Consider the following 26,167-nt stretch of genomic DNA (forward strand, 5'->3'; position numbering starts at 1 on the left):
GACAGATAAGAACAATGACAATAACGCGGTAAGAACCCGGTATTATGTGTTTTAATTATGATAATAACCGCGTAAATCTCAAACAATAGATAAGAGAGTACAAGAAAGAACAATTTGAAACAGAATAGCAGTCTTCTTCTATCGTGTGGGTTGTGTGTATTACCAACCTCAGCAACCCTGGTGTCAGGGTTATTACTGAGCCGCCAAAGGACCCTGACATGACTCATGTAACGATTACTCACTTACGTCAGTAAGTAGGAACCGGGACCAACGGCTTAATGTGCCTTCCGAAGCACGGATTATCTTATTTTCGGACAATCAGGTGATCATCCTGTAATGTCCTAACCAAACTAGGGATCACAAAGTGATTTATGTGCCATGTCCCCACCGAGATTCGAACCCGGGACCTCCGGATCGTGAGCCCAACGCTCAACCACTGAACCACAGAGGCCAGTGCGCTTACCATTAAAGAGTTTTTACAATGGGAACATTCTCATTATCACTGCTTATTATACGGAACTTTCTTTATCAGTCATATCTGTATACAATCCTTATCAGACCGGACCTCATTGAATTATTGGATAAATATGTCGTTTAAATATAATTTTATAATAATTACTTGCATAATATTGAATTATGATAGTGACGCAGGACATATACAGTGAATAGGCATTGTATATCGACTCTACTATATCACTCTACGCAGTAGTGTGCGGTTATTCCTATAGTACACATCTCTTGCCGGAAGTATTAAAAAAAAAAACAAAATGGATTCGTTTGAACTTCTATTTTACTGCAGCGTAGTAACAACAACCATAGTGACGTATTTAATATTTTTTAAAGGAAGACACAGAACACCGGGTGAGATCTGTGTTTATTATCTGTGTTCTGTGTTTATTATATGTGTTCTATGTCGATACACTTCTTGTAGTAGTAGTAGTAGAATACACGCGTTGTGTTTTTTCAGTCGAGCGCCAATGAAGCAATAAACAAGAACTCAGTAATTTATTAAACTAAAAATGAATAACATAAACTCACGCCTATTTCCCACCTTTTTCGACGTGACTTATTGTAGATTTGCCGTGGACTGCTTATTTCCCACCGGGGTAAGCAGAAACTATGGAATTACATTTGCTACGATCTGATACACTTCTCTTGCTTCCTTCACTAGTTTCATTCATCAATAGTTTCATACACGCACGCCGGTTCAGAGTAGATCGTACGCATGGTAATAGGTTAAGACTGAATTTTTACTAACAACTATGGATTGTAAATTTGAAAATAAATGGTTATTATTATTATAAGAAAACATAACCATGATCGTACTGAACCTTTTCTTAGGAAATCTCCAATTTGGAAAAAAATGAATAAAGTAAATGGATTTACGTTGACAACGGAACTTACACCTGTAATCGCTTGATAAGATCGAGTAGGTATTCAAAATAATTCTTTTGATAAAGGGCTGCTCTTCTAGATTGCATTAACATTATCAGACAATTGATAACAATGTGTTTACATGCAACGTGTATTAGGCGCTCAACAGTGTAAATGTCGTTTATTAAACACACAACCCATTTAATTCATAGACCTACATTCAAATTCAAATTCAAAAAATATCTTTATTCAATAGGTAACATAGTTACACTTTGAATCGTCAATTTTACATAGCGAACGTCTCATCCGCCTAAAACTACTGCAGCTTCTCACAACCTACAGGTTGTAGCCGGTAAAAAGAAGCTGTAAGAAAAACCTCGGCACAGGGCCCTAGACGTTCTTTAAAAAAAATAAAAATAAACATAAAATATTGGTATACAATTGAGTAATTTAGCTGCCTAATATCAGTTCTCAGACAGTTAATCCCATGCATTCATATCTTCTAAATAATCACTAACTTTATAATAACCTTTTTTGTAAAGTTTTTGTTTAACTACTGTGAACGAATATCATTCAATGATGACAATTCTACGACTGCGCAAAAGACAACAAGCACATTATAGATGTAAAACAAACGATTTAAAACGTTTTAAACCAAATGTTGCCGTTCTAAACCCCGAAAAAATCAGGTCTACAACAATAAAATAACTGTGTTTTAAAGTTTATTATGGACATTTCTTGGTCACTTGACGTCATGTTTCGTATTATTAAAGGTTACTTATAGCGAGGTAAGGAGGACGAAATGGCCCCCACGGCCCATGACGGAATTATCATTTGTACATTATGGGCATTTCTTGGTCACTTGAAGTCACGTTTCGTATTATTAGTTTATAGAATATCAATAAAAAGTACCTACTTATAGAACTAAACACTCTAAGTAAATTATTATCAATAACAGAAAGTATACACATTCAAAAATTCTTTACACAATTTGTAGGTACTCTGTTATATCCCTTCCCTCAATCAGCGCTTATCGCTATCGACCCAGTAGGATCGATTAATTCTTTCAAATATTTTTCCTCTGAGATGACGACGCCCTGAGCCGAGGTTCGAACCCAACTGGGCACCCTCAGGCCTGTTGTTTTAAACGTTGTACCAGGTGAGAGCCTTCAGCGCTCCCCATTTGTCCGGCCAAGTAGTTAATGCCGTCTGCGGCAAATCTACAATAAGTCACGCCAAAAAAAAAGTTATATCCCTACCTCGGTAAAATCAAGAAAATGTAGTTATGATTGACAAAACGATAGTCATCAACAGCAGCCGTTTTAAACCGAAATAAATGGTTGATTTCGGTTTTAAACGGTTTTTTTTTCGTTTTAAACGGATTGGTTTAAATGATTTTAAACCGACCTTACATCTATACATATACACACCCTGACACCAGGGTTGATGGGGTTGGTAATCCACCTCACAACCCACACGACAGAAGAAGATCGATACACACAACCCATTTAATAATAGACCTACATTCAATACGACTGCGCAAAAGACAACACCACATTCGTCAGACAACACAAACAAATGAATGATTATGAATTAACAATTCATTTAAGTAAGTATTGAGCGTTGGTGGTTGAGCGTTGGGCTCACGATCCGGGGGTCCTGGGTTCCATTCCCAATGGGGACATATCACAAAAAACTTTGTGGTCCCTAGTTTCGTTAGGACATTACAGGCTGATTACCTGATGAAAGATAATCCGTGCTTCGGAAGGTACGTTAAGTTTTCCACGCGCACACTAGGTCAGAGATCGTCGTTCATTTATTTAAGTACTTACTTACATTAAAAAAATAAAGTACGCTCTTTAACATTGTACTTAAGAGATGTATTTTTAATTTGAATTGTTTTGTAATCGTTAGAATGGGGATCCATGAAGTGTTTGGTGGGTGTTCTGTTATCTTGAAAGTTTGGGGACGCCTGGTCTAACATCTAGAACCTATACCTGTTGTTGCCCACTACCTGATGACGCAAATCAACAATAAAAAAAATCGACCTCTTTCAATCAATCAATAATACCAACCTAACCTATCTTTCCTTTATTTCAGGTTGGAAATACTACTTTAAGTACCTGATCGCCTTAAACGCAGTGAAGCGATGGAAGTCTCAGAAGCCGTGGATCTACCTACTAGAAACTCCCCGAGGGCAGCAATCCACTGGGTGGGACTGTGTCACAGTCCGTGCCTCCGCCCCTGATGGCTCCACTGTGCTCCTAGCTATCCGCAAACTGTACCATGAACCTAACCTTGCCGAGACCACAGTGTTTGTGAGGCTTGCTGACGGTACTACGTATAGATTGCCGAGTAAGTTGTGTAGAAGTTCGTTTTCAAAAACTGTTCCTAGCGTACTCGAACTGGTGATTGCCTTTGGGTGCACTCCCATAGCGCATACAGGGATGGGTCCGGATTATAAAATCGTAAGTAAAAACATCGATGGTCGTATGTAGGCTTCTTTCGATGTAGGGTACCTCCGATGTGGTAAATTCGATATAGAATGCTTTATATGAGGCATACCTTCGATACTAAGCACGTTGGCTGTAGTGACCATTCGATGCAAAATGTTCGATGTTACGGCCTACATAGTAAGTAAGTACCCTATATTGAAAATAATCGCTGGTTGGTGTCACATCACATTTAGATTAAATTGTCTTAACGGGCCTTTACATTTTGGCTTCGGTCCCGCGCATGTCTTCATAAAATCCGAGACTGCATAAGACCGAGATATGGAAACGAGATATAAATAATAATAAAAGTTTTATTTCGGATAGATTTCATAAAGGGAATGGACTTGGACCCTCAGTTTTGGTAGTCAGGATGTCCCTGTGGAGCTTCTTGTCATTTCTTCTCCTCATCCATAACACCTTGCGAGCGAAAAGGTGCAGAATCAAATTTAAAAATTACATAAAATTGTCCATAAAAAAGTTTAGTGGAAGAACGCTTGACTCTCATTATGAGGTCGCAGATTCGAAACCCAGCACGGACCTAAACTATTATAAACTTATATATAAAAATAAAAACGTGACGAAACCCACATTCCCGAGAAATGCGTTGCGGAGGTATGTGATCTAACCTGTATTGGGCTGGTTTTCCCTTCGTGGATTGGAGGGTCAGATCTTCTTCTATCGTGTGGGTTGTGAGGTGGAGTACCAATCCCATCAACCCTGGTGTCAGGGTTACTATTGAGCCGCCAAAGGCCCCTGACATGGCTCATGTAACGACTACTTACTTATATCAATAAGTAGTAACCGGGACCAACAGCTTAACGTGCCTTCCGAAGCACAGATCATCTTACTTTCGCACAATCAGGTGATCAGCCTGCAATGTCCTAACCAAACTAGAAAGAAAAACGGGATAACGCTAGGGATTGGTGATAAAATTAAAAAGGTTTGTCCCATTTCAGATCACCCAGACACAGTGGTAGGTGAGTGGGAGTACACGGAATGGAGCTGGGCTGCCGGTGGTCTGAAGATCGAGACCCTGGTACACATGGACAGACTCCGAATCTTGTTTAACGGTCTACTGAAGAAAGACGACGGGATCACACAACACGTTAGATTTAACTTTATGTCAGTACTTATGAGGTTTTCTTTAAAATGGTTAAAGTATTTTACTGCATCATAACGGCTTCCGCGGCCCAGTGGTTGAACTTTAGGCTCTCGATCCGGAGGTCCCGGGTTCGAAACCCGATGGGGAAATATCACAAATAATACTTTGTGATCTCTAATTTGGTTAGGACATTACAGGCTGATCACTTGATTGTCCAAAAGTAAGATGATCCGTGCTTCGGTAGGCGCGTTAAGCCGTTGGTCCCGGTTACTACTTACTGATGTAAGTAAGTAGTCGTTACATGAGTCATATCAGGGGCCTTTGGTGGCTCAACAGTAACCCTGACACCAGGGTTGATGAGGTTGGTAATCCTCCTCACAACCTACACGATAGAAGAAGAAGACTGCGTCATATGACTCGGACGATTCTCACATGACTCGGGGTTTTTAGCGGTGTCCCGCGTGGCGAGGTGTTTTGTGAGGCAATCTATGCCAATTTTTAGTACGCACTTGCGCTTCAAAATGTACGCAACATCCAATCAAAATATCATCGAGATACACGGCAAAATTAAAAACACATGGGGAATAATGTCGATTTACCGCAGATGGCATATTATAACTAACTACTAAAAAAACAAAAGCTTACTAACGGGGTGGGCAGAGCCACAAGTAAGAAGCCCTGCAGCCACTTTCGATGTTCTTCCAGTATAGCCCCCACTCACCTCACTACCTACCAGGAATACGCCCTTTACCAAAAAAGATAGCAGGAACAATATCCCCAAGATAACGAGGTCTATCATCTTCCAATTCCAGTTGGGCATCAGCATCCTTGGAGGTGCAGTATCCGGAGCAATGGAGCGACGAGCTGGCCGCGAAGGCTCTGGCCTTGGAGCCCTGGCGGGATAGCTGCTGGCCCAATATGCCGTAAGTTCTACATCAATATCTTCAGGAAAGTAGGTTTGACGAGGTCTTCTAGAGGGGAATAAGTTCAAGTTGGTTAAAATCAGTGATACATACGATGTGTTGACTTCAACATAACATAATTCATGATATACGACCATATGCTACTTCATTTGGTACTGAAGCTGTTCAGATAGATGATGAACAACGGTTCGGTTACAGATAACCAGCCTATAATCATAAGCCAATACATAACCAAGCAAAAGGGTGACACTGAAAGTTCCTGGTTGACTATGGAACTCTATACATTAAGTATACTATTTCAATTTTAGAGATAAATATGAAGAAGGCAGTTGGCTCCAATGGGGTACCGTCCAGGGGCGCTTTGAATCGTACACCAGCGAAGGAACTACTGACAGAAGCGAATACCTCCGAGTGCGAGGAGTGAGAGAGAGGAGCTGGTCTCCTCAGGGCTATGAGGGGCTCAGACGCAACGTGTCCTTGGTTGCTTGTGCCAAGGATGGCACGGCAGTACAGCTTCGGGGGTTCTCGTATAAAGATGTGTTCACTGCGTAAGTATAATTGGTAATTGTGTAGGGATTTTAGGATTTTCTGCTTTGAGACAAGCGTAGGATATTTTTCTTTCCTCGGCCTCTTTGTCTTGCGTTGAAATAATCTGAATACCGAGTCTGAGTCAATAATGTCAGGCTAGGTATAGTTAGCAACAAAAATATTAACACCTAAACAGTTTTGCGTCCATGACATTCAGACGCCTGTAGGATTTTAATGTCAAATGTTTATAAGCCTATGTTTTATATTCGTTTGTCCCGAAGCCTGTACCTATTCCCTAAGGTAATGCGACCGTGAATAAATGTTACCGGGTCAACTTTAAACTCGTTCACAGATATTATGAAGTTTTGTCAAAAATACTGGATCTGGGACCAGAGTGGATCTGGGGGGGAGGGACTACGATTAGGGTTTCTACTGATTTCGGCATAACAAGAGCCATGCTGAAATCTTGGCGAAATCTAAAGTAAAGTAAAGGAACAAAATATCATCGACAGTGGCAACGTAACCTTGACAATATCATCATTTCAGTGCTTCCAGACCACGTCATAGATCATAGAATACACGTATACCTAATCATATATACTCGTACATTTTAGTGCCTTCAGTGGGTGTGTGCGGTTTCCAGATAGCACTGTAGAAATGATCACTGACACTGATCTCGTGTTAGAAGAGTTCTGTGAACATCCTAAAGGGATTCCCAAGGTCTACACTATCAATATTAAAAGTAAGTACCAGATAAGACGAAAAAAGGCAATTGAAGCCAACAAAATTTATGCATTTGTTTTGATGTTGCGCAACTCTGATGGACCGTGGTGGTGTTCTAATAAGATAGGGCCCTCAAGCTTAAATAGACTACATTCGATGCTGCAATTTTGCAAAACTCTTCCAATTTTCAATTGAATTGCGGTTCTAATGCATTTGGACTGCAGTTTCAATTCAGTCCGTCTGATACAGTACCAAGATAGACACTCACTGTGTTTGTTGCTATGATGTTATATTTTATGTTCCTAGAAAATTGCGTTTGAAAACCGTTCCAGTGCATACTGACAGGCATAAATAATATAGTAAGTTCTTATAATGTAATTACTTATTGCAGCCAAGAAACGACACGTGTTTGTGATGCTACGAATCAACCCTGATGGCGGGAGGTTCCTGAGCGGAGTGCCCTACCAGCTTGAAGTGATCTGCCGAACTGTTGATGCTGAAATCAACGGGGAAGTTGGCACTGGTATCCTTGAGCTGGGCTACCAGGTCACAGGTAGGAGGACCTTGGGATTCTTTAAAAAATATGTTCAATAGTATTAAGTATATATTATCTTTTTTTTGATGAGCATGTCATCCCGTACCTGCTACTGAAACCATGAATCGTTACAATAAAAATAATTCCTCTGGATTAACATAATATTATGTTTTTTTTCCAGAAAAGTCGGAACCCCCATTGCGCATTCCACCACAAAGACTTCGTTGGGCGTCCAGGGTGTCTGGTGTGGGTTACTGTGCTCCGTTTGAAGATAAAGTGGCTGCTTCTCCCGATTATGTTGGGGGCAAGGGAGCATCTCTTGCCTTACTAGCTTCAGTTCAGAATGAAATGGTGAGCTAACTCATATAATTACGAATAAGCGAGAGCCACATAGTCATTTTTCGTCCACCGCTCAGCGTGCAAATAGCAGTGAGTGTGCTACATATTTATAATTTTAAATAGCAGAAATTAACGTGTGTTCTGATTTAAAGCTAGCTAAGGTGCATTTGCTTTAACACTGACACTTTAACGCAATGCTTAGAAGAACAGAAACCAAATTACACGTATGAAAATGTATGTCCAGGCCAGATCAAGGGTTCTCTAAACCGGCGAACATGCATGAAGTCTATGATGAGAGTGGAAGAAGCGAAAGTGGTGAGTTAGGGTCGTAGTAAGCAAAATTCCCTGGTCCCTGCCTAAATGATATACTTGTCGCTTCCAGGGTTATCGAGTTCCACCGGGCTTCTGTTTGACCACCAAAGCTCTGCAGAAGCATCTCGAAGCCAATCCTTTGTTAAGATCAGCTATTAAGGAAATCGAAGCTGCCAACGAGAATTACGACGAAAACAACTTCAAGGACAAATGTAATAAGTAAGGATTTGATTTAGGTACTAGTTAATAATATATAACACAATAAACAGCTTATATACCACTTCTGGGCACAGATCTCACAGATGAACTATAAAGATCAATGCACACCAGGTGGCACCTTAACACTTAATTTATGGGTCAACGCTTGATGCTAAGCCCATTGCGATTTAGTTCTTTCTGACACGGTAGATAGACTAAATTATTATGAACTAAACACTTTTCACCACCAGGTCTGGAAAGCGGTTTAGCCGCTATCGTTTTCATACCGGTATAAAATTGCGGTATCGATTTCCTATTGTTTCGTAAAATCTGTACCTGCCGTAATTTTATACCGATAGCTTAACCGCTTGTTTACCTGAAGTTTAAAAAATAAATAAACTTTTGAAGCCCTGGTTTGTATCCACAGGCACATCCATTTTTATTTAATTTATTTTCAGAGCATCAGATCTGTTTGCAAAAACTGAAATAGTGAAGGAAGTGAGAGACGACATCCTACACCACCTGAGTGAACTGAGGAAGAAAGCTGCTGAACAAAACTTAGGCCCTGAATTGCGCTTTGCTGTTCGATCTTCAGGTAATCGCTTCCATTTCTAAAAGCACCCAATAAAATAATTGATATCTTGATACTCATAATCAACGCGAAGCTTTGACAAGCCAAGAAGAATCAACGTCTAAATAGACACAGGTTCGAAACCCAGAACAGGTCCGAACGGCCACCAATAAATTCATATTTGAATCATAAATGATTATCACATGCTCAACGGTGAAGGAAACACATCCTAAATAAACCTACATTTCCAAGAAATGCGTTTCGGAGGTATGTGACCTGAACTGAATTGGTTTTTCCTTCGGGGTTTGGATTGTCAGTCAGGCATTCACTTCTGTAAAAAACCGGACTGGACATCTCCCTAGGGAGATGATTTTTATATATTTTTTTATACTAAACAGCTGTGGGAGAAGACAGCGAGGCGCTATCGGCTGCTGGTCAGAACGAGACAATACTTGGCTGTGTGAGTGATGATGACGTGTTGCGGGGTGTGCAGCTGTGCTGGGGGTCCATGTTCGCTTTCACCAGTGCGCATTACCGTAGGTAAGCCTGGAAATTATAGTCGGCAACTGAAATTGAAATCAAGCTCCACCCCCAGATGATTAGCACATAATCATCATCTCAACAAGACGACAATTATGTTGTCTTATAATTACTTGTGGCTGTACCGACCCCATTGAGCTTCCTCGCAATGTTTTTCTTCACCGATGGCTTAGTTTGGTGTGACTTGCCAAGGATTTGCTTTGAATTACGTAAAGTGCCTGGATGGAGCACTGCAACTGCTGGATCATAGCAACTGCTGTATCATAGCAATTGCTGTATCATAGCAACTGCTGGATCGTTGCATCTACTGAATCATAACAACTGTCTTTTCCGCAGACAAAACGGTCAATTGTGCGAATGCCGCGCCGGCGTTGTTGTTCAAGCGCTAGTGTCTGCGCGTGCGGCGGGCGTCATGTTCACTAGACATCCTGCAGCTGGTGACCCTAGTCAGCTCCTCATCACTGCTAACTATGGACTGGGAGAGGTAACCTTACTTACCCAGTACTTATCTCGCTAACGCTGAGATTTACAGACACAAAAGTTAAACAATAGGGTTGGCATTTTAAAAGGATATTTGTTGTAAGTAACTACAAATACAATAACTCTAAAAAGCAATTTCTTCCAGGCAATCTTAAGTAATCCATACATTCTCTACGATTGTTACATTCCGCATTTTTCACCAACAGACCGTGGTGTCGGGCTCAGTAGAACCAGACACGATCGTAATATTTCGCGGGAAGGAGCTGAGCATATCCAAGATCGAGCTGGGTTCTAAGAAGCAGCGGGTGACGGCTGGTGGAGGCGGTGTGACCACTGAACAGGTACACTCGTCTCTTTCTCGTGTAGATGTGGCGGCTAGGAGAAAAATGTTCATAAATGATTTTTTATTCATCCGTGTAACCACGTGTATTTTTTAAGGTGTCAGAAGAAGAGCAGAGGTTGCCTTGCATCAGTGAAGCAGAGGCGCTGGCCCTGGCTAAGATTGGAATCGCGCAGGAGGAGGCTTGGGGAGCAGGCAGGGATATAGAATGGGCAGTTACCGAGGTTGTACACACTTTATTACTACTTTTTCAAAGGTTTATCTTATGAGGAAACCCACATTGCCCAAGAATGCGCCTCGGCTTCGTCCGTCTTGACAAAACCAGCCCAATACAGGTTTATGTGGTCTAACCTTTATTGAGCTGGTTTTCTCTTCGGGTTGGAAGGTCAGACTAGCAGTCGCTCCGGCTCAATAATAACCCTGACACCAGGGTTGATGCGGTTGGTAATCCACCTCACAACCCACACGATAGAAGAAGAAGTCGCTCCTGTAAAAAACCGGACCTGTCAAATCTTCAGGTTAAGTAAGCGGACTCTGATGAGGAGGCGACCCATCTAATCTGTAGCCTAAAGCCCATAAGTGTCGGTAAGCTTAAAATTTGTTTTATATTTCGTCTTGAGACTAAGTGCGTGCTAATAAAAGAATATACATGAATTTAGACACAGTGCAGCGCTGAGCTGTGAAAAACGGGATTAGCTAGAGAGATGATGACATGAATTTAGACCAAATTAGGATTCTGGCGCCGTCTCACGTCGGCGTATGAAGCGGACGCACCAAGTCATTTCTGGCTGGATGGCTACACCAATGTACCCGCCGTTCATTGCGTAGTACAAGCGCTAGTTGTGGTTGCGCGATACCAAAAAAGCAACGTATGATGTGGAAAGTTTTATAATTCAATCGTTGCCTCATATAATATTATGCTCATTTTGTGCATATTCTAACTCTGTGGGTGTAAAATGATAATGGCATTTAAAGAAAGACGACAAATAATCTTTCAATTTTTTACATTTTTCCTCACCTTTAAGCGATAAGGCCGCCATTTGCCATGTAATTAGTTAAGAGTCTTTTTGTAATTATTTCCTTTTATTTTGGTGCAAAAAAGTGTATTTGTATTGTATTGTAATCTGTTCTTATTCAGGACGAGATATTCCTGCTCCAAGCCCGTCCTATCACGTCACTAGAGCGGTGGACGGAGGAGGAACTGCTGCATGAGCTCGACACCGCCATCATGTCCGATGACGACCTCATATCCTTCGCTAACACGGGAGAGGTAACATATCCTAGGACGACATCTTCGTGCTCCAAACCCGTCCTATCATGACCCTTTAGCGGTAGATGGGAAAGGAACTGCTTTTTCTTAGCTCATGTGGGTTGTGAGTGATCGACCTGGTAGCTACCTGAATGGGGTAGTTAGATGTACATCCTTCAGCTTCTCATAACCTGTATGTATAGCCAGGGAAAAGAAGCGGCAATTCAGAAATTTGGCTGTATAATATCGGTTCCGTTAAACCCATGCATTCATATCTTTTGAATAATCACTAACTTTACCGAACGACCTCTGTGGTCCGGTGGTAGAACGTTGGGCTCACGATCCGGAGGTCCCGGGTTCGAATCCCGGTGGCGACGTACCGCAAAAATTACTTTGTGATCCCTAGTTTGGTTAGGACATTACAGGATGATCACCTGATTGTCTGAAAGTAAGATGATCCGTACGGATCATCCCGATTACTACTTACCTACTGATATAAGTACGTAGTCGTTACATGAACCATGTCAGGGGCCTTTGACGGCTGAGGTTGGTAATCTACGTCACACCCACACGATAGATGAAGACTAACCTTATAATAACCTTTATTATTATACTATTAAAGTGTTGTAATATTACAGGTGTTACCGAAGGCTTTGTCAGCGCTATCGTACGACATAGTGAACAAAGTGTTAATTCACAGCATCAACTGTCACATGACGCCTGCGCACCGCTATGACGTCACCATGGCGTTCTCTCACAACCGGGTCGCTTTGAACATGTACAACGTAAGTTCACTCCGGACACTTTATAAAAATTACCTCATTTTACATTTACACAGATAGTACACATTGACGTGTGTATGATTTCTGATGCCCATACGATTGAAGACTAAAATAAGACCGAGAGGGGCGGGGGGGACCTAGCTCAGCTGCTATTGGGGAGCGGAGAGTTGACGTTCTATGCGTAGAATTAATTCCTTATTTCTCTTTTCCTTATTTTTCTTTTTTTTCCTTATTCCTTTTTGCTTTTTTTTTTGTTTTTTTTTTTTAAGTCAAAATCATCTTTGTATCTGTGTGAGAAGGACACATAGCGAGTAGAACCGATGGCCGCTGGGGCGGAAGGGTTCTGGAGTGGCGACCACGTGTCGGACGACGCTCAGTGGGTAGGCCCGCTACAAGGTGGACCGACGATCTGGTGAAGGTCGCGGGAAGCCGCTGGATGCGGGCAGCGCAGGACCGATCGTCGTGGAGATCCTTGGGGGAGGCCTATGCCCAGCAGTGGGCGTCGTACGGCTGACGATGATGATCTGTGTTCCTAGAAATAGATGAATGTGCTCTGCTGACGTTGAACACACTTAGTTTTCTAATAATTTTAATATTTTAGAGCCTATATCGCTTCGTGTCAGAGGAGATAGACATGGGAGTACGCATGATGGAGATGTCGATATGCGGCCACAAGGTGATAGATGACCAAATGCATAGAGTGGCGAAGCACCGGCGCCCGCCCAGTCGCAAGCAGCGGTGGTTGAAGACGATCACCTCCTTCAAGGTAGGTACTTAATGGTGCTTCTTCTTATCGTGTCGATGGCAAACTAAATTGTATCGGCCCAAAACTTGGCAACAAATTATGGCGCTATCTGCAGCGCTCATCAGATCCTCCTGCGTACAGGTGTGCTAATTCCTGTAAATACCATCTAATTTTATTGTAAGTTATATCTGTCATTTTCTTATCCGCGGAAAAGGAAAGGGGCGGGTAATCGACAAGCATAAAATTTATGGAACACACGTCAATTTTAAGCACAAATCTAAAACAACCGTCTAAAAATTTTACATCAGTCAATAACCCGACACAGTTAAGTAGATATCACGTCAAACGGATTGCATACCAGCGACATACCTTTTTGATTCGCCCGGGTTATTCATTCATTTACTCATTCTTCCTAAAATTAAGAGCTGTGAATCAAATATCCGTCGAAAAGGAAAGCCTTTTCGACGGATATGAAAATGACGGATATAACTTAAAATAAAATAAGGCGGTGTCTGCAGGAATCGGGGCCAATATTATGTAACATAACATAGCATCAGGCCTATATCTCCAAAGGGGTAGATTAGATTAGATTCATTTATTTCCATTTAGTTATACAACACATTTTAGACATAAAACGGTAACAACATAAATATTATCGTCGAAAATGATAATAAAAGAATGTCAACAAAGAAGATAATAATTTAAATCAAAATGTCAAAATATAATAAATTAATTACATTGTATGTGTATTACTATGGATCTCCTCATTTCTGATTCGATCGAGTAGGGAAATACCGTAATATTATGATAATCAATAGTTCATAATTTCACTACTGTTTACAAATAATTCGCTGGGCTCATTGACTGCGCTCTTTGATTTTGATTGTACACAGGCGCAAGAGCGGCAAAGTCGCTATTCGCCACGGTCCCTTTCCAAAATGATGAAGAACTTACCTACATAAACTGACTATATACGTCCCACTGCTGGGCACAGGCCTCCCCTCAATCAACCGGAGGGGGGTATGGAGCATACTCCACCACGCTGCTCCACTGCGGGTTGGTGGAGGTGTTTTTACGGCTAATAGCCGGCACCAACGGCTTAACGTGCCCTCCGAAGCACGGAATCATCTTACTTTTTCGAACAATCAGGTGATTCAAGCCTGAAAAGTCCTTACCAAACAAAGGACAGTCTCACAAAGTGATTTCGACAATGTCCCCATCGGGAATCGAACCCGGACCTCCAGATCGTGAGCCTAACGCTCTAACCACTAGACCACGGAGGCTGTTAGAACTTACCTACCAAGACAAAATACTTATATCGAACATTTTTTCATTATATCCTTAATCTAAATACATGGTTTGAATGATGCTGTTAAACCACAGAGGTTTGTCTCGGCACCCATTAACACTTTCAAGGACAGAACGTCTAATGACCTTCCGATTCTAAGGTATCATACTATTTATAATGAACCATCAATGACCCATGGTCTCCGCCCGTGAAAGGGTAAACTTACTGTTGCGTTTCTCTTACATAATTAAAATTAGTAGGTAAATAAATTGAATTAAAAAAGGAAACTTTTCCATACGTTTTCTAATACTTTTAGACGTATAAGTAGTAATAATGTATGACTTTCTTTTTTTATAAATAAGAACAAAGAAATAGGTACATATGGCGCTGTACCCTCATATCATCTTCTTCTTTTTTTTTTTGATGTGACTTATTGTAGATTTGCCGCAGATGGCATTAACTACTTGGCCGGACAAATGGGGAGCGCTGAAGGCTCTCACCCGGTACAACGTTTAAGACAGCAGCCTGAGGGTGCCCAGTTGGGCGCGAACCTCGGCTCAGGGCGTCGTCTGAGAGGAAAAATATTTGAAAGAATTAATCGACCCTAGTGGGTCGATAGCGATAAGCGCTGAATGAGGGAAATCGTCGACCACGCCGGCGGGGTCGGTATCGGGATTTCATAAATCATCTTCGTTTTTAGCTAATTTCATGGATAGCAGACATACCCATAGGTATGCATCTTTTATCTTTGTTTTTGGGTATAAATGATGACCCTTGTTATTACACCCAGGCACAACACATCCTCCACCCATTATTGTTCTGATCAAGATAAAGAGAAGCAATACAGGTAGCAACATAATTATTTATGTATCTGATCCAAATATTAAGCAGCAATTATTTATATTAGCTTCTGCCATTGCATTATGTTTTTGAACAATGTCTGTACCCGAGAAATGAGAAAATAGATAATTACCACGCTAAAAGTATACAGCGCCATCTAAATTTTTATGGGGAACGTGGCTATCATATTTTTTTTTTATCTTACTTATTCGGTACTGTTTAATTCTATTCTGAACCAATACGAACTACTCGCGACGATTTATGTCCCTGTCTACCCCGATAGGGACATTAGAGAATGAATAGTATAAAATAATAAATAGACTAAGTACATACGTCCTAGAAAATATTCCATTCAAAAAAGTATACCACGTCATAGTAAAGAGGTTCCTAAAAAACCCGATAGATGTCGCTATACAGTAAGAGAGTTACAAAGTTATATTTTGCGCCTCATACAACAGAATAATACTTGCTATGGAACGATTTTACAAGTATTCTTTTTATTTAATCATTTGAAAAGGAAGTAAAATTATTATTTAATCACCATTATTAACTCTGTTTTAAGAATATGTGAAACAAATTAGCATTTTTACCTTTTAGTCCATCTTAGTAACTATCGAAACATTTTCACAACTGTAAATTAACTTTGTAAATTTCTACATCGCGGTGTTAAGATTTACTCGCGATTTAGTTAGGTGGCCTAATCTAAAAAATTTCGTTATCGCTTCTCGGCCTTTTGGCTAAGATCAAAGTGTAGTATCTGTTCTTTTCAGCTTAATATCTGAAAGTTCCCTCACTGAGGGACCAGTATATTAAACTGATTTTTGTGACCAGACGGGATGTTCGGGGCTCGCTCCACTCCCGTCGCGGGTCGGCCCGGCATTGCAGTGCCGCCGGGATCGGCCCACATAATTCCTTATAAACTGATTAGCAGCTTAGTTACTATACTACACTTCACTGAGCAGTGACTAACTAGTAACGCTAAGTGTTACTAAATATTCTAAATTATCTATACGCCGCCGATCGATTAAATATGTAATTGTAAATATTTTACTATCGATATACTACTCGATTAGATTGATTATAGTTGTAACTCGATTGTCAGTATAATATATTTGTACTCGATTTGAATTTTCTATATCGATAAATCTTCTCTTCTTATCGTGTGGGTTATGAGGTGGAATACCAACCTCATCAACCCTACATAGTAATTGTCCCTCTCAAATTCACCGTCTACAGGTAATACAAAATCGTTTCATGCGGAAAGCCACGGGAGCTCCGTGGTTCCTTCGCAATGAAAATCTGCACATTGACCTAGGTCTGCCAACCATTGCGCAATGGCTCAAATTAGCTTCCAAACGTTTTTTCGATTCTGCTCCGCACCACCCAAATCCCCTGGTAGTTGCGGCTTCCGAGTACATTCCGCTTAGGGACGGTACTGAAAAGTATCGGCGTCCGAAGGACGTAATATACGATCCCGACGACCCGATTACTCTAGCCATAGAGGCAGCCAATCAGCTCGCGACACCAAACACTTCAGGTCCCCGATACCGACCCCGCCGGCGTGGTCGACGATTTCCCTCATTCAGCGCTTATCGCTATCGACCCACTAGGGTCGATTAATTCTTTCAAATATTTTTCCTCTCAGACGACGCCCTGAGCCGAGGTTCGCGCCCAACTGGGCACCCTCAGGCCTGTTGTCTTAAACGTTGTACCGGGTGAGAGCCTTCAGCGCTCCCCATTTGTCCGGCCAAGTAGTTAATGCCATCTGCGGCAAATCTACAATAAGTCACGTCAAAAAAAAATACATAGTAATCGGGATCGGTTTTTTTTTTTGTTTTAATGAAAACATTTAAAATAATACTGAAATAAAGTTAAAAATTATTAAAATCAAAACTAAATGTACCTACTTACAATTAAAATCATATTTATTAAAATAAAAAATTAATTAATATAATAAGGCCGCATATTTGTACTGATGTTATTTTGTTTTATAAATGTTTGTATGCAATAAAGTATATTCGATTTGATTGTTAAGACCTACGCTCTTGTCGGTGTACCATACTACATTATTTTCTATCCAAGGCCAATTTTTAAACTTCTTTATAAGATCTTCTTCTTCTTATCGTGTGGGTTGTGAGGTGACGTACCAACCTCATCAACCCTGGTGTCAGGGTTACTATTGAGCCGCCAAAGGCCCCTGACATGACTCATGTAACGACTAAAGATAAGATACGACGTTCGCCTTCTCTTTTTGTTCCATGTAAGCTCTTCTTGATGTTCCCATTCTAGAACTCGCTATTTTACCCACAGGGGTAATTTGAGATATACGAGAATAAGAAAAAAGAATAAAAAAAGGCTATACCCATTTTCTTATGTCATACTTTTTAGAGCGTGATTTTTCCGTAATCGGGTTTTAGTTTTTAAACTTATTTTAATTATATTTTGCGGTCTCACCTACATACATGGCGGTCAAACACATAACCCTTCTTTTTGCTACGCCGCAATCGGGTAAAAATAACGAAATCTCTTTTCCATCACAGTGGCTCCTCACAACAAAATGGGCAATGGACCATGCTGTCAAGATGCTCAAGGACTTGAAGCTAGACGTGGACACTGAGGACCCTATGCAGCTGTTGGAGACGCTAGCTGATCAGGAGCAGGTGCTGTATCAGTGCGGGGCGGCCCACGTGACCACGTCGTCAGCTAGCTCCGTCAGTCAGCTGATCGCTATGGCTGTGCTCACTGAGGGGGCCTCTGGTAAGCAAATGACTTCGATCATATATTTAATAGGTTCATCTGCCATCTCTTAATGATCTGGGAGGTTAAAAAGGCCATAAGTGCGCAATGCAAACAAAATGTCAAATAGCAATATTTCTTTTTTAGATGAATAGATGAAAGACTTTGATGTGGCCTTTTTAACACCCTGATAATACGTACTACATAGAATGTATTATTTAGTTATGGTATAGTATGGATATAACATATACCCTTGTTATTATTTAAAAAAAAAACATCTGAATGTGTTTTTTCAAAAAGGCACTTACGTGGTTTTCACTATAAGGCCTCAGCCTACCCCTTCGAGGGTACAGGCGTGAAGTTATTATACAGGGGGTGATTCAGCTGATTATTCTGAGTTAATATCAAGTCGAATTTTCCATCGCAAAAGTATAGAATTGAAAATAATTAGAAAAAACTAAAAAAATAACATGAATTTTGCGACGGAAAATTCCACTTGATATTAACTCAGAATCATGGTCTGAATCATCCCTCTGAGTATTCGTTACGATGTCACTAACACCCTGTATAATCTTTTGACCATTACAGACTTCTCAAACGACCAATGCAACGAGATAGCCACCATGCTGAGTTCAGGCGAAGTACTATCAGCTGAAGTTCCTCAAGCGTTAGCCAGGATAGCCAATCACATCGACCAGTCCGGCCAAGTGGACGCGTTCCGCGCTCAGAACCCCAAGAATGCCCTGGACTGGTTGAATAAGAACCTGCCTGAGGTGCATCGCGAAGTCTGTCAGTTCCTTCAGGAGCACGGGCACAGAGCTATCATGGAGGTAGGTAACATTAAATCACATAGACACTTCATACAAAAACCTCGTTTTACACAGACATTACACATTGACGTTATCGTACACATGCATCTGTGTGTGTGTGAAGTCTGACGCCGTACGATTGAAGACTAAAGACCGAGGGAAACCTAGCTCCGCCGCTGATGGTAACCGGATAGTTGCCGTTCTGTACTATTCCTTATTCTAGGATCAATCAGGTGACACAGTAAGGGCGCATCGTATTTATTGGCAATCCCATAAATTTAAAGCTAATGTGAAGCTTACTTTATGTAAAAAAGCTTATTATAAGATTAATGATTACCTAAATGATAAAAATGCCTGGTTTTAAATAGGTTTTCCAGTTATTAAATAACTTGTAATGTATACCTACATTGATTTAAAAGATGTGTTGCTGTTGCAGTTTCTTGTCGTTTCTCCTCAGCCATAAAATTTTGCGAAATGACGTAGATTAAAAAATGTTAAATTGACCATTAAACAAGTTTATCTATGATAATTACGTTGAGTAAACCCGTGGTAGCCCAGTTAGTACAACACTTGCCTCTCACTTTGGTGAACACAAGTTCGAATCAAGCACAGGCCTAAACCAATGATTGTCGAATTTATTTTCGAATTCATGTTTGGATCATAAATTATTATATTTTTGTGTTCTTCCAGTTTGATCTAAGCACGAAACCCTGGGCGTTAGTCCCGGAAGAGATGATGGAGGTGCTACAGAACATGCGAGGATCCAACGAAGAGAGGCAGCTGCCGACTGCCAAGACTGACGACGAAATCATCGCCTCCTTGAAGACACCACAGAAATCTAGCACCAGGTAAGAAGAACTTCATTAGATCCCCAAGATTTTTAAGGCAGTGGTCGCCTGGAAGAAATTACTTTAGAGCAATAAGGTTTCATATTTTTACTGATTTTATTTTGTTTTATAAATATTTGTATGCTCTGTTTGTGTGCAATAAAATATATTCGATTTGATTAAATTGAGAGCTACGGTCTTGTCGGAATATTGTAGCGAACCCAACTAGTTGGCCAGCTAGTTTCGCCCACATGCAACAGATGGCGCCACATTCAATAATGCTGCCTTGAAGCAGTCGTGAAACGCGATATCGAAATTTTCCACAGCAAGACGCGCATATATACTACTTCCAACACAACCGTTGGATCGTCGATCCCTAGTCACACTACCAACTTGTGGCTAGCGGGGTACTATGCTCTATTCGGTACTCCGAAAACATCCTTTGGCGACAGCACATCCTCGCCGCTAAAGTACCATTCTACATTATTTTCCATCCAAGGCCAATTCTTAAACTTCTATACAAGACACGACGTTCGCATTCTCTTTATTTTGTTTCATTATAAGTTCTTCTTGATGTTCTCATTCTAGAACACACTACTATTTTACCAACTGGGTTAATTTAAGATATATTGATAAACTAAATCTCATCTTTGAGACTGCTCTCAAGATCATGTCAATGTGACAGTTCTTATACCTATAAAAACAAGGACTTAAGCATGATCGTGAGGGCAGTCTCAGCTGAGATTAGTTTATTAATGGCCCCGATTTCTGCAGACACCGCCTAATTTTATTTTAAGTTATATCCGTCATTTTCATATCCGTCGAAAAGGAAAGGGACGGATGATTCACAGCTCTTAATTTTAGGAAGAATGAGTAAATGAATGAATAACCCGGTCGAATAAGTACGTCGCTGGTATGCAATCCGTTTGACGTGCTGTCTACTTAACTATGTCGGGTTATTGACGGATGTAAAATTTTTAGACGGTTGGTTTAGATTTGTGCTTAAAATTAACGTGTGTTCCATAAATTTTATGCTTGTCGATTACCCGTCCCTTTCCTTTTCGGCGGATAAGAAAATGACAGATATAACTAAAAATAAAATGAGATGGTATTTACAGGAATTAGCACCAATATCACCCTAAACACCTTACCGAGTTTTCTGTAATGTATTATTTTCATGAAATGACAGGAAACTCCTCCGCTGGTTATTACCACTGTGCCGGCGCACGGTCCGACACAGGGAGAGCACCAAGTCTCAGCTGATCCTCATGATCCACAAACTGCGGCTGGCGTACCTGCAGCTCGGAAAGTTGCTGGTCAAGAGATGGTATCTGCCCGAGGAAGATCTGGTCTTCCACTTCCGACTCCACGAGATGAGATACTTCTTGCTGACGAGAGATCCAGCTTTGTTGAGGAAGTAAGTTTTGTAGCATTATTTTGAGTACCTACCTGATTTGATGTATTTTAAAGGTTTTATATTATAGGACATCCTTGAAAGCTCTGTTTGGGGATCGCTATGTTACATCGTGGCACCGCGATGCACCTGTGGGTTCGAATCCTTAAACCACTGAATTCGACTTTATGAGTTTAAATTCTAGTTTGGACCATAGATAATTGATATCTTGTGGTTTGGAAATACTGGATTGTTGAAGTTAAGCAACTTTCGCAAAGGCCGGTCATATGATGGGTGACCACAAAAAAAAGTTTTCATCTCGAGCTCCTCCGTGCTTCGGAAGGCACGTTAAGCCGTTGGTCCCGGCTGCATTAGCAGTCGTTAATAACCACCAATCCGCATTGGGCTCGCGTGATGGTTTAAGGCCCAATCTCCCTATCCATCCATAGGGAAGGCCCGTGCCCCAGCAGTGGGGACGTTAATGGGCTGATGATGACGATGTTTATAGGTACTGAAATCTTATTGTAACAGACATTATAAATTGCTAGTAGCAAGATGATGAACATAGGACTAAGGAGCAGTTGTTTAGAAGTTTTTTGTAGCGTTTTTTCTTAGCCATAATAGTTCGTGCCGAAGTGGTGGTAAGTTGTAAGAGGAATGTAGGATAGAATTAACAGAGTCTTCACTTTGAAGGTGTACTCGTACAGAAAATAAACGAGATTTTATTTTGTTTTTAACAGCCTCCGTGGTGTAGTGGTTAGAGCGTTAGGCTCACGATGTGGAGGTCTGGGTTCGATTCCCAATGGGGACATTGTCGAAATCACTTTGTGAGACTGTCCTATGTTTGGTAAGGACTTTACAGGCTTGAATCACCGGATTGTCTGAAAAAATAAGTTGATTCCGTGCTTCGGAGGGCACGTTAAGCCGTGGTTCCCGGCTGTTTGCCGTAAAAATACCTCCACCAACCCGCAGTGGAGCAGCGTCCACCCCCTCCGGTTGATTGAGGGGAGGCCTGTGTCCAGCAGTGGAACGTATATAGGCTATTTATGTTATTTTGTTTTTAGAGCAATTCAACGGCGTCAATACAACGCGGCATGGTGCAAGCTCAAGTTTGCGGAGACCAACAAGGGTTGGGTGGAGCCTGTGAAGAGCAGGGGGCCGGTGGTGACGGCTGGTGACGTCAGCATACGAGCCACTGCTGCTTGTGGCGGGGAGGTGGTGGCTAGGGCCTGCGTCGTCAAGGAGTTATCTGAGGTGAGCTGAGCTAACGGTTGAGGAGACCAACAAGTGTTGGGTCCACACAAGCCTTGGCCCTTGTACCGATGGTGACGGCTGGTGACGGCCGATAAGCCAGATCTTCATTTAGAGCAGTAAACAGAGTTCAAAACTTCGAAGTTCATAAAAAAAAACAAATACTTTATGACCAAAGAGAATATCAGCACTTAAAAGTTTTTTTTTTACTCTGGTCCGGTAGTCGTTCATCTATGTTATTTTTAAAAAACTTCATCTGGAAAATCCTTCATTGACAAGTCATGATAACCCTGTGCAGAATCTGCGACGGGACTTCTTTGTTGACCCCGATACCGACCCCGCCGGCGTTGTCGACGATTTCCCTCACTCAGCGCTAACCTCTATCGACCCACTAGGGTCGATTAATTCTTTTAAATATTTTTCCTCTCAGACGACGCCCTGAGTCGAGGTTCGCGCCCAACTGGGCACCCCCAGGCTTGTTGTCTTAAACGTTGTACCGGGTGAGAGCCTTCAGCGCTCCCCATTTACGTCCGGCCTGGTAGTTAATGCCATTTGCGGCAAATCTACAATAAGTCACATCAAAAAAAGGTTACCCCGGTAGGAAGTAGGCGTGAGTTTATATATGTATGTATGTAAGAGGTCCTTAGTGGATTCGATAATTAAAATATTTTGTTTTACCGTTACTAAACCGAAGTCTTTTTTATTATTATATATGTTACGGTAAATCTGATTAATTGAAAATTATTAATATTTTTACAAAATTATTAATAATAACCACATGTTTTGGTAAGCTCGCACCCGTGACGCGGAGCTCCATGAAAGAAATTAAAATATATTTTTAAATTATTTATTATGCGTAAAGCCATACAAAGCCGCAACCCTTGGCCACTTATTACATTTATCACTACTAGGGTTAAATTATTAATAATAACCGACAAAAGTGATTAATTTATCACTTTAACCTCGAGTTTCGGTAATTATTAATAATAATAGATAATTATTAATAATGTTCAATTATTCACTCTTACCGTGACATATTATACTTAATTAGTTATTTAAAAAGAAAGCGGGACTTCTTTCGTGATAAGGACTTTATTTCAAACCTAGGGAATTTATTTTTCTTTTAGTTTTCGAATATGTAATAGTAATAATATAGTATTTTTTATTTCTAGATCGGGCAGTTACAAAAGGGTGACGTGCTGATTACGCATTCCACGGACATCGGATGGTCACCCTACTTCCCACTTTTGACTGGAATCGTCACCGAATTAGGTGGACTGATATCTCATGGTTAGTACCTAATTGCGTTCGCCTTCTCTTTAATCTGTTGTAGCTCTTTTTGGTCTCCCCTTCCTTTCTTTCTTTCCCCCTTCCTCCCTTCTCCCTCTCCTTGTAGCTTCCCTTCTATGATGTTTTTAATAAATTCGTCGTATCTTATTATTATTAAATAATAATAAAAAAGTTTATTTAGGTAAAACCTACGACACACATATACATTACTGTACTTATATGATTTATATATATAAAATAATTTCTAGGTGAAGATGTAATTTACTTGTTCTTCTTCAATGATGTGGGTTGTGAGGTGAATTACCAAACCCATGCATCCTGGTGTCAGGGTTATTATTAAGCCGCCACAGGCCCATGACTCATGTAACGATTACTCACTTACATCAGTAAGTAGTAATCGGAACCAACGGCTTATCGTGCCTTTCGAAGCACGCATCATCTTTTTTTTGGACAATCAGGTGATCAGCCTGTAATGTCCTAACCAAACTAGGGATCACAAAGTGATTTTTGTGATATGTTCCCACCGGGATTCGAACTCGGGACCTTTGGATCGTGAGCCCAATGTTCAACCACTAGATCACAGAGGCCGTTATTTATTTATTTTATGGGCAGTTGCCTGAAAAAGGGAACTATTATTATCATGCGTTGTATGGATGATTCTTTCTCGGCTCTTTAAGGCCGGCACCTTAAAAAATCCACCAAATGCATCAAAAATTCCAAAATGACCCCAAAAAAAATTAAATAAAATGTCCATCAAAATTTATAATAAACTGCCTAACATATTAAAAATAAAAAAAAAAGTGACAAAATCTTTATAAAAAAATTACAGAATTTCTAATTCATAAATGTTACTACAGCACTAGTGAATACCTTAATGATACTGATGTTACTATTTGAAAAGCTTCCTTCTCTCTTTTAAACTTCTATTTTGTTGTGCCCGAAAGGTTCTGTGATGTGAAACTCATATGTAACTTACCAACTTGTTCACCATCATAGTATGCAAATCATGAATATTGAATATCACGGGCCTAAGCCAAGTGATCACTCATTTGATAAATTTTATTATATCCTACTAATATTATAAATGTGAAAGTTTGTGAATGTTTGTTACTCTTTCATGCAAAAACTACAGAATGGATTTTCATGAAACTTTACAATAATGTAGCTTATACATCAGAATAAAACACAGGTTGTAACAATTTTAAAAAATCGGAAATTCTTACCGCGGAAACTGAAATCCACGGGGACGAAGTCGCAGGCGGTCGCTAGTTGTGTATATGTCGGGATTGATTCCATCTCGGCTCTTTAAGGCCGGTACCTTATTATTATTAAGTTTCTAAATACCTCATTATATTTCAGGAGCGGTAATAGCCAGGGAATACGGCCTGCCCTGCCTCGTAGGAGCAGTGGACGCGACGGACATGTTCAGAACCGGAGACACGGTCCGACTGTCAGCCAAAGAGGGAATTCTCGAGAGGGTAAAGGTTGATGGCAGTGCCAATGAAGACTCGACGCAGAACTAAGACTATCCTAGATACCGACCACGCCAGCGTGGTTGACATTCCCTTCATTCAGCGCTTATTGCTATCGACCCACTGGGGTCAATCATTTTTTTCTAATACAATTCTCTCACACGATGGCCTGAGCCGAGGTTCGCGCCCAACTCATCCTCAGGCCATTTTATGTGTATCATCATCATCAGCCGTACGACGCCCACTGCTGGGCATAGGCCTCCCCCAAGGATCTCCACGACGATCGGTCCTGCGCTGCCCGTTGTTTTCAGAAATAAACATTGGCTTTTATTATAAGTATTTATGTGTATGTCATACATTAATTACAAAATATAAAAAAGAAAAAACAAATATGAAAAAGATGAAGGAAAGGAAGAATCCTAACCACTTGCGCTGTCCATATATACCACAAAATAGTCCAGCTTAAAGAAAAAAGGGAAACACTCACGGAATCAGCTTTCTGTATTCTTATCGAGATTCGAACTGACACTTCGTCTTTTGTACCGGGTGAGAACCCACGTAAAAAAATGTAACCAAGATATTGAAAAGTTGTTAATAAGTTTGTTCTATAGAACCCTGTCGTATTTTTAGTGAGATTATTCGTTTGACGTACTGTGATAAATAAAAATGAATTGTGCTCAATCTTGTCAACAGATGTATTTTTAGTTAAGCTCTCCTTTTTGGTTTTAGTTAACTTATCTACACTTTTTTATACCTAGAGTACCTACAAAAAATACAAAAAAAAATCAACTACGGTAAATAAATTAAACTGTTGTTTTCAGAAATAAACATTGTCTTTTATTATAAGTACAGCACATAACCTACCTAATAAAATGAAAAAGTATTACAATCAAATTAGGTAAGTACCTGTTATATGTTATAAGTAAATTGCCTATCGTACCCGCATACCAACGCCGCAAATAAGAGACGTAAGTACCTTACCACCCTACCAAATTCCATACAGTCCAGACGCGCTCCCACCACCG

At 40.6% G+C, this 26,167-nt stretch overlaps 2 protein-coding genes and 1 non-coding gene across 6 annotated transcripts in view; 2 read left to right on the top strand and 1 right to left on the bottom strand.

The window, feature by feature from the left end:
- The window catches only part of LOC126369335 (xaa-Pro aminopeptidase 1), a 94,027-nt gene that overhangs the window by 14,919 nt on the left and 52,941 nt on the right, over positions 1-26,167 (bottom strand). The gene's annotated exons all lie outside the window — the stretch shown is intronic.
- Positions 697-25,931, top strand: LOC126369331 (putative phosphoenolpyruvate synthase). Its single transcript, XM_050013667.1, has 24 exons — positions 697-861; positions 3,475-3,729; positions 4,826-4,991; positions 5,784-5,894; positions 6,203-6,442; positions 7,037-7,164; positions 7,537-7,698; positions 7,862-8,031; positions 8,402-8,550; positions 8,988-9,124; positions 9,499-9,640; positions 9,977-10,124; positions 10,327-10,461; positions 10,559-10,684; positions 11,599-11,730; positions 12,348-12,494; positions 13,093-13,257; positions 17,905-18,121; positions 18,689-18,930; positions 19,600-19,757; positions 20,926-21,153; positions 22,194-22,383; positions 23,553-23,670; positions 25,030-25,931. The coding sequence occupies exons 1-24, from the start codon at positions 768-770 to the stop codon at positions 25,191-25,193; spliced, it is 3,924 nt and encodes a 1,307-aa protein (XP_049869624.1). The 5' UTR covers positions 697-767; the 3' UTR covers positions 25,194-25,931.
- On the top strand, positions 16,082-16,274 carry LOC126369910 (U2 spliceosomal RNA). The gene has a single exon (XR_007566781.1). It is a non-coding gene; the product is annotated as a U2 spliceosomal RNA (small nuclear RNA).

The sequence above is a fragment of the Pectinophora gossypiella genome, chromosome 9, assembly GCF_024362695.1.
Source record: "Pectinophora gossypiella chromosome 9, ilPecGoss1.1, whole genome shotgun sequence".
Classification (NCBI taxonomy): Eukaryota; Metazoa; Arthropoda; class Insecta; order Lepidoptera; family Gelechiidae; genus Pectinophora; species Pectinophora gossypiella.